At 37.2% G+C, this 13,053-nt stretch overlaps 2 protein-coding genes across 2 annotated transcripts; both read right to left on the reverse strand.

Moving 5' to 3' along the window:
* Positions 1-2,132: 2,132 nt before the first annotated feature.
* On the reverse strand, positions 2,133-7,104 carry LOC117780698 (mediator of RNA polymerase II transcription subunit 15). Its single transcript, XM_034617325.1, has 3 exons — positions 5,657-7,104; positions 4,549-5,013; positions 2,133-3,714 (listed from the first exon to the last, which is right to left on the reverse strand). The coding sequence occupies exons 1-3, from the start codon at positions 6,344-6,346 to the stop codon at positions 2,365-2,367; spliced, it is 2,505 nt and encodes an 834-aa protein (XP_034473216.1). The 5' UTR covers positions 6,347-7,104; the 3' UTR covers positions 2,133-2,364.
* A 570-nt stretch (positions 7,105-7,674) lies between these two features.
* On the reverse strand, positions 7,675-9,427 carry LOC117781346 (probable 26S proteasome non-ATPase regulatory subunit 3). Its single transcript, XM_034618090.1, has 2 exons — positions 9,150-9,427; positions 7,675-9,094 (listed from the first exon to the last, which is right to left on the reverse strand). Exons 1-2 carry the CDS (start codon positions 9,305-9,307, stop codon positions 7,774-7,776), a joined length of 1,479 nt encoding a protein of 492 aa, XP_034473981.1. The 5' UTR covers positions 9,308-9,427; the 3' UTR covers positions 7,675-7,773.
* Positions 9,428-13,053: the final 3,626 nt, after the last annotated feature.

Consider the following 13,053-nt stretch of genomic DNA (forward strand, 5'->3'; position numbering starts at 1 on the left):
GAAGCCCCAAACGACAAATAACATTTTATTTTTTTCTCTATGGCAGAGCTTTTTTTTAGAATTTTAAAATTTTGGCTTTATTTTCTTGCCGTATTTTAGAGGTTAGGATATCTCAAAAAACATAACAAATTTTCATACTAAAGGTCATGCCGCTTTACAAGGAAGTCATAAAAATCAAGAAAAACATGCATAGATATAGAATTTTATTATATCGCAGTTTCTTCATGGATTTTAATGAATCTTATCTTAAACGACGCTTAATTAATGCAGCTTTGCAAAAAAATATTAAAACCGAAGTTCAAAATTTTTTCGAGTTTTCCTTGAATTTTAAAGTAAAAAAGATTTAAAAAAAAAAGCTTAAATAAACAACATTTTCTTAATTCAAAAATTAATATCTTTTAAGCTACTGGCTTAAGTCTTAGAGTCTACGACTTAGACTATGTGGAAAAATATATTCATTAGCTTTCAGGAAAAGTAAAGCTTTTGAAAATCGGTTTTGTCATTTACGAGTAATGATGGCAAAAGTGGGCGCACCTCTAAAAACTCTAAAAAAAAATCCAACTTTTAAAAAATTAAAAAAAAACTCTGCCATAGAAAAAAATGTTTTTCATCGTTTGGAGCCCCATATCTTTCCAAAACAGTCGGTTTGGCTCAATTCAGATTTGAGCTGTTGCTTAGTGTAATATATGTAGAGATTGCAATTTATCAGAATTGTCTTTAAGGATGCCCCATTTATCTCCAAAAATCTGGATTATAAACCGATGTCTTAACAAATAGAAAAATATATGAAAAGATAGCAAGTAACACAAGTAGATAAATAAAAAGAAATTTAAGTAGTTAAAATAAAAATTATATTGAAGATCTAGATCAGAGTTATTCACAAGTCATGGTTCAATTTGGGCAGTCTCTACTGTATTCAAAAGGTAAATGGTGTTCCTGTTCGTATCACAACAAACTTGAATGGTTTCTCAGCAGAGATTTCAGGAGTGCACCAATACCAATACCATATCCTTATAGATACAACTTAAGTATAGGGTATAGATTAAACGAGTAAAACATGTTGATTTGTAGCTTTGTGTTTTTTTTACACGAATTTAAGAAACAAATTTGTTTTTATTTTTCACTGAAATATAATAATCGTTTTTGTAATACAATTACGCATTAGCAGCAACGCATGAACTGTTTTCAATTTCAATTCAATATTGTTTATCTGTTTTCTGATTGTTGTTTATTTTTTTTGTGTTTTTTCTTTCTTATTTTATTTTTGTTTTAGTTCCATAAAAAAGGTAACAACGTTTTTACACAAGTAACCGAAACGCAGGCAATTAAGTTCTAACTGTGGGCGTGATTATTACAATAAATCTCAACCTGGGCAATATTATAATTTATACGTATTGCATTTTTTTTGCTTATGTTGTTTGCATTTTTATTATGGCCAAGTATTGAAGAGATATTTAAAAAAAAAAAATGTTTGCCATGTTCAAATAGAAGTCTAGGATGTGTATATATATCAATACTATAAGAAAATGTAAAAACCGATGCTAAAATCTGTTTTGTTCCGTGTAAACAAAGGAGCAGCAAATAAATAATTACTAGTAAGAAAATATTAGTTATACTTAGATTAATAGATAACGGTAACTAAGCACACAAACTCTACCGCTCTGAGTGTGTGTGTATGGATGGGCTTTACGCTCAATTTTTTATACACTTTTAATTTTTTTTTGTTTTGAATAGTATTTGCTAACATTTTATTGTAATGCTACACGTTTGCTTATGTGTTGTTACTTAGCTTTTCCATCATTTTTCTTTAATTTATCTCATTCTTATAATTATAGTTTATAGTTACGCACGCAATTTTTTTTAGATTTGTTACATCATTTAATCGAGTTGAGTCTGCTTTAGTTGCTATACAAATGTCATTTTTAAACTTTTTGATAGTTGCTACTTTTATGCATTCTCTCTTTTCTTACACCCCGTTTTCCGTTTATATCAAACTATTCTATTGCATTACAACTTAAACGTTACAAACATTTATATCTGATGGGGGATCGAGTGGCATTATATATATATAGATATAGTAATCGTATTTATATATGTATATATAATTTCCCTGTTAAGGTTGGTAATTTCTATTTTTCTGTTTATAGGTGACTTTATCTGGCTAACGCAATTTGAAAATATGGCTTAAAGAACTAAGAGACGTGGCTAAGGCGTGAAATTTGATTTCCGCATTTTTATACACTCATAATAAATGTTTAAATTGTGTAAATAGTTAAGAATTACAATAAGTATTAATTTTATATGGGTATATGGTATATACATCCATAATATATATTTATATTATTTATGCATATCATACACCATCTATTTGCCAAGGCTTGTGCTGACGGCAGCTGCTGTTGCCGTTGGCGTCGTCACTGTGGCATTTTTTAGAATGTTGCCCACTTCCTTGTGATCCGTGGTGGTGTCATGGATGCCACTGCCGGCATTTGTTGTTGTGCTGTAGTCCAGCTTATAGGTGGCACTGCGTGTCACATCCTCCATGGACGCCTCCTGGCAATCTCGACCGCTGTGCGTCTGTGATCCGCAATTATAGCAGGATATGACTTTCTGTGTGATACCGCTACTCACTCCGGTGATGGGGCAAACGTTTAATGTACTATACGGAGCTGTTGCTGCTAACAATTGTTGTTGTTGTTGCTGTGACGTGGGCGTTTGCGTTTGCACTGCAACGGCATTCGTACTGACCACGCTCACAGCAGCCGCTGAGTTGCGCATTTGTCCAGCCGTCACAGCTGTGGGCGCACCAGCTGACGTCGCTGTCACGGGCACTGGGGAAAACGCCAGTCCGGCATGATATGCCGGATAGATTAATTCACCATTGTGCGGTGGCGCCAATGGAAAACGAAAGGGACCGTGCAATGCCTGCGGCGGTGGTGCATTATGCGCCTGGATTAATGTCTGTGGTGGACCACGTGGACTAGCCGTATGATATGGATATGTGGCTGCATTATATGCTGTGGCTGTTGGCGGTGGTTGTTGTTGCTGCTGCTGTTGTGTTTGCAGCAACACTGTTGTTGTTGGCGTGCTAACTGATGATGGACTTATGAGCAACGCTTGTTGTTGTTGCTGCTGTTGTAAATTCTGAGCATCACTTGGATTGCTCGTCGTATAGATTTGCTGGTAACTCTTTTCCACACCATTACGTCCATTCAGACGCTGTTGCAGATTCAACTGCTGCTGTTGCTTATAGCTAAGATGATGCTTCTGCTGTTGCTGCTGCTGATGTTGTTGTTGCGACTGCTGCTGCTGTTGCTGATAGCCCGTCATAATTGGCATGTGCATGGGAAGCGGCGTTGGCGTTTCCGGTGGCGATATCTCACCGCATGATCCATTTGAGCTGCCCGATTCGCTGCCAGTTGTTGCCGCACTTTTGTTGGAATTTATGCTTCGCATTGAACCGCTGCCATCGTCATTAATATGCATATTATGCATGGTATAAACAATGGTGCTCGGTTTTATATAATTGTTCATCTGATAATGTTGCTGTTGTGACTGCTGCTGCTGTTGCTGTTGACCCACCGGCGACTGTTGCTGATGTGATGGCATATAGGCATTTGCATTAATACGCTGATGCACCGCACGCGGAAAACTGTTGCGTATAATACTGGGCAGGCTGGCGCCGATGGAGTTACCACCGACTTCGCTGATACTCTGAAAATATGCATAAGAAACAGAAAAGAAATGTGAGTGTCAGCAAAAATAAGTATAAATCAAGCTAATACCGCAACTGCTTACTAAAATAAAAAGTTAATCGTTTTATATGTAGTACCGGAACCAAAACAAATTTTTAAAAAGATTTTCAATAGTTATTGCTATGCAACCATTTTATATTACAGATTAACTTCAAAATTAACCCTTTGTATGAACTTTTCTAGAAGAGAGTTTGTATTTTTTTAATAAACATAGGAAGTGGAATAAAAATAATACAAATCTTTTTCATTTTATAACTAGCTAGGTTGCATATCTGAATGACATTTGCTAGAAGTATTAATTATTTAATATTATTTCCGAAAATTATCTGTTGAACTACTGAATTTTTGTTTAGTTTTTACAAAACAATTTATAATTAAAGTTTGGATTAAAATTTAATACGTTGCTCAACTTCAGAAATTACAAAGTATGCGACCAATGCGATTATATAAATTGGAAAACCTATGAAAATTAAGTGTATATGCTGCGGATATGCATAAAAATCAGATAATTCACTTACCCTATGTCTGAATTAGGAAATATATGGCTATAATCGGTATTGCTGTCATACAAAGGGTTAAATAAGGCTTATCATAAAAGCGTACATAATATGTACATATATGTTTGTATTTATATTTGTTTCTTAATATGATGGAATCTTCGAAGTGTTGAAGTGTTGTAATTGATAAAAACAAATATGTTAATTTTTACCAAAATACTCTTCGAAAAGTAACGAAAATAATATGTGTTTCGGTATGAGTCCCTTTTAAATAGCTAGAAATTCTATAGGGTTACCTCCTCCAAATGCTTGACCTGCTGTGTAGACATATTTGCATCTCCACTGCCAATAGAAGACGACGATGACGCTGGTGGTGGCGTTGTCTCCACAGATGGTCGTCGAACATGCTTAACACCTCCAGTTATACGTTGTGACAAACTGCTGCGCATTTGTTGCTGCTGCTGTTGTTGTTGTTGCAATGGCGCGCTCCCAATTCGTTCACGTTGTGGACTCGTAGTGCGACTACTCGATGGCGATGATTGCTGGCTGCTTAACATGGGCGAGCTGGCTTGTGGCGGCACCTGATGATCCAGGCTTTGTTGTCCCTGATGTTGCTGCTGCTGCTGTGGTGGCGCCGCATACATGCCGCGTATGGACCAAGCGGTCGCTGCGGCAGCTCCGATAGCATTTGAGTCCGCTGGAATGGTGATATTGGATTGCATCAGATGGGGCATAGCGTCGACGTCATTGCTCTGCATCAGCTGCAAACAAAAATGCACATTTAAATAAATTCTACATTGAATCTTTGGATTAAACTAGTTGACATCAAGTAATTGTTTTGACAACATTAAAAATTTGCATTATATTTAAGCAAAAAAAATAATAAATTACTCGTTATTGGTTCTTTTTTCTGTAATTAATTTAATGCGAAGTTTTAATTTTGTCACAAGACAAAATTTAATTCAAATTTTTAATTTTGTCAGAAGAATTACATAACCAAATGACCACTTAACTCATTGCTAGATCAAAAAAATATTAAGCTTTGCATATAAAATATTAAAAGTTTCTAATTTTAAATAGTTCTTGTTATTTGTTACTCGGCATGCGAACAGAAAAGGGGAATTGCAATAATCAATAATCCATAAATAATTTGATTTACAATGTAAAACATACTTCAGTTGTTACACTTTAGAGTTATTGACACAATTTGGTAGTTCTAGCTCTTTAAATCTGAGATCGACTCGACTATGGATGCTGATCACGAATATAAATACTTTTCAAGATATGCCACGCCTTTTTCTGCCAGTTAAGAGCATGCTTTTAGAAACACTTAATATTTTGTATTTATTACGCGCATTTTCTAAGAAACAAATATGTAAACTGGGGGAATACCCAAGATATTACCTTGGGCCAATGTTGTGGAAATATCATTGGAGTTGTTACTTGCGGTGTCGGCAACATTTGCATCATTTGTGGATGTGGATACGTTGGTTGTTGTGGTTGTTGTTGATGGAGCACATGTTGTGGATGTTGTGGCAATTGCTGTTGTGGTTGTTGTTGTTGCGGCAACTGTGGTTGACTCTCGGTTTGTGTTGTTTCGTCTGTTACACGTTTAACTTCCTTGATCTTGGTCAAAATCTCAACGCACTTGGTGTGCTGATGATATGAGAAAACCGGATGTTTGGCAGCCATTGTGTAGACAAGCAGTAACTCCAGCAACGTATCCTGATCGCTCATGCTGGAGAAATCCCTTTCGCCCCAGCATTCGAGGGTACGAAAGATTTCTGTAACACAGCTGCGATTACATGCTCTTATCATAGCCAAATAAAGCGCCATCTTGCGTCGAATTTTGATATCGGTCGGTTCGCCCTTTTGACAATTGTGCATATCGGCAGCAAGATCCTGTGGATTGTTGGCGCGCAATTCCATTCCGCGAAATTCCGGAGAATCGCGACGTCCCAGCTCCTCAAGGCAGGTGCCCAAGAAGCGTAGCTCAAAGGGGAGACAGGCATCGAGGAGTGAACACATGGTATCGATGCGTTTGTAGCTCTCCAGAGTCTTAAACCACTGCAGGACGTCTTTTGGACAAATCATTTCCAATGTTGTTGTAACACGCACGCATCTACTACTAACTAAGTCTAGCCTTAAGTTGTCTATGTGTGTGTGTGTGTGTTAATGTGTTTATCTCTGTATGTGTGTCTGTGGATGTGTGTGTACGTGTTTTTAGTAGCTGCTGCTCTAGTTACGTGTGGTGGGTGCAAAAACCACAACAACAACAATAACAAAGAACAACAACAACAACTCGATTTGTATAGAAGCAGCTGCTGTTGATAATGTTAATGTTGACGCTCAAACTCGTCGCTTAGCGGCCAGCTAATTAACTTTAACGCACGTTTTTATTTTTGTTTCAACTTTTGCGTTGTTTTCGCGTTCTTTTCACTCCTTTTTTCGTAGTGCTTCACAAAGACGAGAACGACCGCTGCTGCTTCTGCTGCTGCCCACTACTAGTTCTCGCATACATTTGCGGGCGCTGCTGCACCAATGTGGCCAGAGAGACTCCAATCTACTCGCTACTCGAAGACTCGTCGCTGCTGCCACAGAATGCCTGGCCTCTGACTGCTGTGTTGCTTTCTTGCATGTAGTTATTTTCTTTCGACTGTAAACGACGCGCACATCCACCGATTCTCATTTATGCTATTAGCACTTTAGCGTATTCATACATTGTTTTTTACATTTGCGCACTTTACATTATCCGTTTTTTGTATGTGTTTTCACAAAATTTTCTGCTTTCTGCTTCCAAGAATAAAGCAACTATAGGGTTGTTGATAGAGTTGTGCCGTTTCGTTCTCAAGTAGTTCAAATGAACAGTTCATTAGGATGAACGAATAAACTTAAAAATCCGTCTAGCGTTCCCATTGGAAAACCGATGTGGCAACCTAAATCCTAGAGAAAAATTGACAATTTTCCAGCCTGCATATTTCATTTCGGATTAAAAATTGTAACCAAATTATTTATTTAAGGCAAAAAATTTTCTAAAATAACTAAAAATAAATTCACATTTCAATTGTGCGGAGCCCATTTTTATCACCAGAACTGGCGTTTATCAAAGCGGTAAGATTAAGTTTGAATGAACTATTCATCGCTAACTGACCAACTCAATAAGTGAGCCAATGATCGAACGAGTGAGCTTATTTAGCAAATTGGCCTAGAATCCCAGCTCTAAACGATATGTGAGAAACGTGTGGCAGCCTTGCTTTTCAGAAAAAAGGACGTTTTTCTTAATCTTTTAAAAAAGATCATTTTTTAAATAGTTTAATAGCACTGCAACCGCAAACAACTTAAAATTGAAAGTCTTCTGTTATTTAAATAATTGAAAGCCTTTCAGTGATTACATATGTATAATACCTTTAAATTACAGTGAATTTACGTTTTTAAAAATTAATTTTTATTATTATTAAATCATTTGCGGCGACATATCTATGAAATATTAAATGAATATGAAGAAAGTGCACACGATGTGTTTAGAAACCATCCTCGTCATCCTCAGCCATTTCCTTAGCCAGCTCCAAGTCCTGTTGTTCCCTTTCGCGTCTCTCCTCGGCGCTCTCCAGATCCTTGCCGTATGACTTGGGAGGATAACGCATGGCCTTAACGCTCTGATTGTGTAGGTTTAAGCAAAAGGATATGCGCTCATGAAAAGCCAACTGCGGCTCGCGTGTGCTATAAATATCAGTGCTCTCCTTGCTGCGCATGTAATTCTGGGCGGGATCCAAGGTTGCCTCAATTACACCATCGCGTATGGCCTTGGATACAATGAACTCGGCATCCTCCGCCGAATCGAGCATCAAACGCTTGGCAATGTCCTTTGGCGAAATTCGAGAATAGGACAGGCCAATGGAACGAATTGCAGTCTTGATGACATTGTGACGCAAGCGAATAATTAGCGTAAAGGTGTGATCCATTTGGAACTTGGGTCCGAACTGCGACACGACATCTCCGAAGCGCTTTAGATTGCCCAGTCGTACAGCCTGGGTAAGCTGGAAGTATGGCCCCAGGGATTGACGTAATCCTGCCTGCCGAAACACAACACGTTCCGGAATATTGCCGAGCAGCAGTTCAACGACAATGATCAGTTTCTGCACGGTCTGGCGGAATCCGATGGCGGCATGTTGTGGTGATTTACGCAGTGCCTGCACGAGATGCTTATGTGCATCGCTGTACTCCAATTTGGCCGCCTTAATGCGTCCCAAATAGTACAAAAAGCGCGCCCATTCATTATTGCTAGCTGATTCCGGATACACCGACTTCTTGACCAATTTATCCGCCTGATCGTACAGTGCATAGTGCAAATAGTTGCGCAGCAGACAATTCAGGAGAACTGCCTGTCCCTCAAAGTCGTTCCTAAGCGTTGCAGTGCGGAGGCGGGCGTGGAGGAAGGCGCGAATGCCTTCCAGGGCATTGTTGAGCTCCGCGACACGCGAATAGTAGAAATACGATTTGGCGCCGATCAGATCCAATGTGCGACGATTCTGTATGGATATTTTGGACATCAATGCATCGGCGCACGTTCCAGCGCGCTTCAAATCGCTGGCGTCGATTAACTTGACCAACAGGAGCAAATAATAATATGCATCCACTTCGGCAATTGGTGCCTTTGTGGCCACTTGCTTCTTCACCACATCGGGCAGCTCGGTGGCATCCTTCTCCAGCTCGGGAGTGAGCGCCAAAGCCGCCTCTCGATCAGCACCAACTGGATAAATACTCTGCGCCAGATTGCGGAATACGACGCCGTTCAGTTTACGCCGTGTGTTTGGCATGTTACGCAGCACACGCAATATAAAGCTGCATAAGAAATATTAATTTATTAATTGTTTAAAACCATTAATTATTTACTTACCGCGATTCTTTGGATGCGACCGACTTTTCAATCTGACGAATTTGCTCGCGTATCTCCTGAACAGCGGCCAGATCTTGATTCTTTTTCTCGTCCGCCAAGGTTTCCACCGTGGCATCCACCTCCATCTCGACGTCGGTTGTTTCTGCTGTTTTTGTCATTTCAAGCACTTGTAATTTTCAATTAGCTTATTTATTTTTAGTTATTTGTTCTCCTCTTTTTTCGACTGCAACAAATTTGCCAAGTAATGCAAAGCCTACCTAGAGATGTCCGATTATGTTTAAATACGCTACACATGTTATCGCATGTCTTTTAACGAATAGCTATCGATACCGATACTTCAAAACACTGTGTGACAACCACGGTTGCCACTTAATAAAAAGAAAAAGCGCCAAAAAAATGTTTAAAAAGAGCCAATTTCACTAAAAATGAGCCAATTTCATTAAAGTAGTCAATTTCATGAAAACTACCCAATTCTTATAAAACAACCTAATTAATTGCAAAACGGAACTTTTTTAACACATGTACAAATAAATTTCTTTGACAAATAAAATATTCAAATGAAATTAATATCAAAAAGAACCTTTTTTTTAAATTAACATTAGGATTGAGAATTTCAGTACAATGGTACATTACATTTATATTGGTGGGAGCGAAAAAAATTTAGATCTTAATTACATTCTTAACAGTTTTCAAGAAACTCTTGATTAAATAAACCAAAAAAGAGCCAATTCCAATAAAAAAGTGCATTTGCGCCAACGGGGAAAAAAGAGCCAGTTTTGGCGCAAAACCTCCAAGTGTGGCAACCGTGGTGACAACACTAAGCAAATAACCTATAGAGATGTCATTCCATAAATTATGAAATTATAACAAAGTGATTGCTTCACTCGACGCTGCCTCTTTTTCGGGGCCACGATTGCTTAGTACGAATGCAAATGTCGTCGTGATGTGCTTTTATTAATAAAAATAAAAAATACATGTCATTGCTTTTTATTTTGATTTTATTTCAATTCGCAGCACAAAACGAAAATGAGTTAACAGTATACAAAACCAAACAGAAGCAAAATCGTGGCCCCGAAAGAGAGCGAAGCCACCACCTTGTTATAATTTCATTATGGCTGAGACACTTTCAGTTGTATAGGATGTCATCTCTATAGGTTATTTGCTAAGTGGCCATCTCGATGTTTTTGTTGTATTTATTTTAACTATCGGCTCTGCCGATACGTTTTGTTATATATTTTAATTGTCCAGCTATCGATAGGTATTGGCGGTTAAAGTAATGTGCGTTGGGGAGTCGACCAGAGAGCTGCAATGGGTATGTTTGAGTATGATCGGTCATGTGTGGCAAAAGTTCAACCAAATCAACTCAGCTGCTCGGGCGCAACGTGTTCGATCGGGTTCCGCGCCTCTGTTTACAATCGAGTATCGAGCGTGATTGTTTGTTTACGAACTACTCAACTCGATTGAGGTTCGTTTGTGACGATACCCAAAGCCACGTTTCGGTTTGGGTATGCTTCGAACTTGGGTATGCATGGGTATGGGTATGCAAACATGTGTCGGTTTTTGGGTATTAATATGGGTATGGGTATGGGTATGCGAACGAGTGTCGGCTTTTGGGTATGCAATCAGGTATGGGTATGAGCATGGGTATCAGTTTAGGGTATCTAAATGGGTATGGGTATGAGCTTGAGTGCCTGTGTTTAACAAGTGTGCGACAGAGCGCGCAATAGCGACCACGCGCGGTGTTTACTTATACACTAAAATGTGTATATAAAAGAAATAGTATGTATGGTACAGGTGTAAGAAATAATAAAATTTTACTTTTAGCTTGAATAAGTATAACTTTTAGGATAAGGTAAATCAAATTTACAACTATAGTTTCGTCAATAATCACTGCGGACGGCAGCTCGCGTTAGTGACGAAAGCAGCACGAAGGGTGCGAAAGGCGACTAACAATATAAACAGCTAAGTTGGAAAATTTGCTACGACTGTCCGATCAGATTAAGTTATATATTGATCGAAAGGTTTATTCCTAACTTACAAAATGGCATACTAAAACTTTTTCTAATTCACCTGGGTCATGAGATACGGGGGTGTAAGTGGTAGGTGAAAATTTTGTATGATCGCAGCTTGTGAAGCCGTTGGGGCTTTTTGGTAAAAATTATTTATTTTTTTAAAATTTTTATCAAAAATACGCGTCGATTGATACCTCGATGACCCAAATCCGGTTCAAACTGGTTCAAAAGATATAAAAGAATAAATTTGAAATTTTTAGTGGACTTCTCAAAATGAAATGAAAAGTTAGTTTCTTTGTTTTTCTGTTTGTATCATAGCGCTAAAAAAGCTTGGATGTAATGATGGTGATTTATTCCTTTTTGAAAATCTAGAAATGTTTTTTCTACGACTTTTTCAATTTCCCGCTAGTTTAGCGGGAAAACGCTAAATTCCGCTAAAATTGAACAGTTTCCAGACCATAGAAGCTACAGATATGTTCTACATATCATTGGAAAGGTGTGTTTGATTAATAAAAAAAAGCGAAAATTGGCATTCGGCACTGCGCAAAAAGTAATTTTTATGTACAAAGAAGCTCACCCTTTTTGCTCACAGTGCACAATGCCAATTTTCGCTTTTTTTTTTATTAATTTATATTTTTATTTAAAATTTTTAGATTAAACTGAATTATGCTCGTCACAAAATTGGATATCAGAAATTTTGGGGCTAGAAATTGCTTTCGTCACTAGACTTTTACCTCGTGTAGAGGTTTTTTCTGTGGGATTTTAAATATATTTAAAAATTAACTTTTAGAAATATGTTAATAATAATTAGTTTCTTTCGTTTAATTTACTTAAAAAATGCAGTCAGTAAAATGTTTAAAGCATAAGTTCATTTTTAAAATGCAAAAATAATATTTATTATTAATAACACGTTTTTTTTTTATATTTTCAAAATAAAATAATTCATATATTTTTAATTATTATTTCTTTGTCATACAATTTATTTTGCCATTCAATAATAATTTTAATACAAACTAACTGACAAGAGTAAAAAAAACAAGTCGGCCGGTGCTACAGTCGAGCATACTCGACTGTCGGAGACCCCGTACTTACTATGGCAAAAACCAATAATGGAAAAAAGTTTTTCTTACTAAGACTTGATTTTCGTTCGATCGGTCCTATGAAAGCTATATGATATAGTGGTCCGATTTGAATCAACTTTGGTCAGGATATATAAAACCAAGTTATATGCTTATTATATCAGTTTGGTTACGTCATCTCATTAAACAAAAAAGTTTTTCATACTAAGACTTAATTTTCACCCGATCGGTCCTATGACAGCAATATGATATAGTTGACCGATTTGAGCCAACTTCGGCAAGGATGTATAAGACTAATGTCAATGCAAATTCTTTCAATTTGGATATGAAATCTCATAAAACAAAAAAGTTTTTCATACTTAGACTTGATTTTCGCCCAATCGATCCTATGACAGCTATATGATATAGTGGTCCGACTTGAATCAACTTTGGACAGGATATATAAAACCAAGTTTAATGCATATTCTATTAGTTTGGTTACGATATCTCATAAAAAATAAAAGTTTTTCATACTAAGACTTGATTTTCACCCGATCGGTCCCATCACAGCTATATGATATAGTAGTCCGATTCGAACCAACTTTGGACAGAATATATAAAACCAAGTTTAATGCATATTCTATTAGTTTAGTTACGATATCTCATAAAACAAAAAATTTTGCATACTAAGACTTGATTTACGCCCGATCGGTCCTATGACAACTATATGATATAGTGGTCCGATTTGAACCAACTTTTGACAGGATATATAAAACCAAGTTATATGCTTATTGCATCAGTTTGATTACAATATCTCATTAAACAAAAAAGTTT

Source organism: Drosophila innubila, assembly GCF_004354385.1.
Source record: "Drosophila innubila isolate TH190305 chromosome 2L unlocalized genomic scaffold, UK_Dinn_1.0 4_B_2L, whole genome shotgun sequence".
Lineage (NCBI taxonomy): Eukaryota > Metazoa > Arthropoda > Insecta > Diptera > Drosophilidae > Drosophila > Drosophila innubila.

Coding starts and splice junctions, on each gene's coding strand:
- LOC117781346 (XM_034618090.1), bottom strand. CDS start 9,307: ATGACAAAAACAGCAGAAACAACCGACGTCGAGATGGAGGTGGATGCC. Junction 9,095..9,149: donor GTCGCATCCAAAGAATCGCG/GTAAGTAAATAA, acceptor TTTCTTATGCAG/CTTTATATTGCGTGTGCTGC.
- LOC117780698 (XM_034617325.1), bottom strand. CDS start 6,346: ATGATTTGTCCAAAAGACGTCCTGCAGTGGTTTAAGACTCTGGAGAGC. Junction 5,014..5,656: donor TTCCACAACATTGGCCCAAG/GTAATATCTTGG, acceptor TTTTGTTTGCAG/CTGATGCAGAGCAATGACGT. Junction 3,715..4,548: donor AGGTCAAGCATTTGGAGGAG/GTAACCCTATAG, acceptor GCATATTTTCAG/AGTATCAGCGAAGTCGGTGG.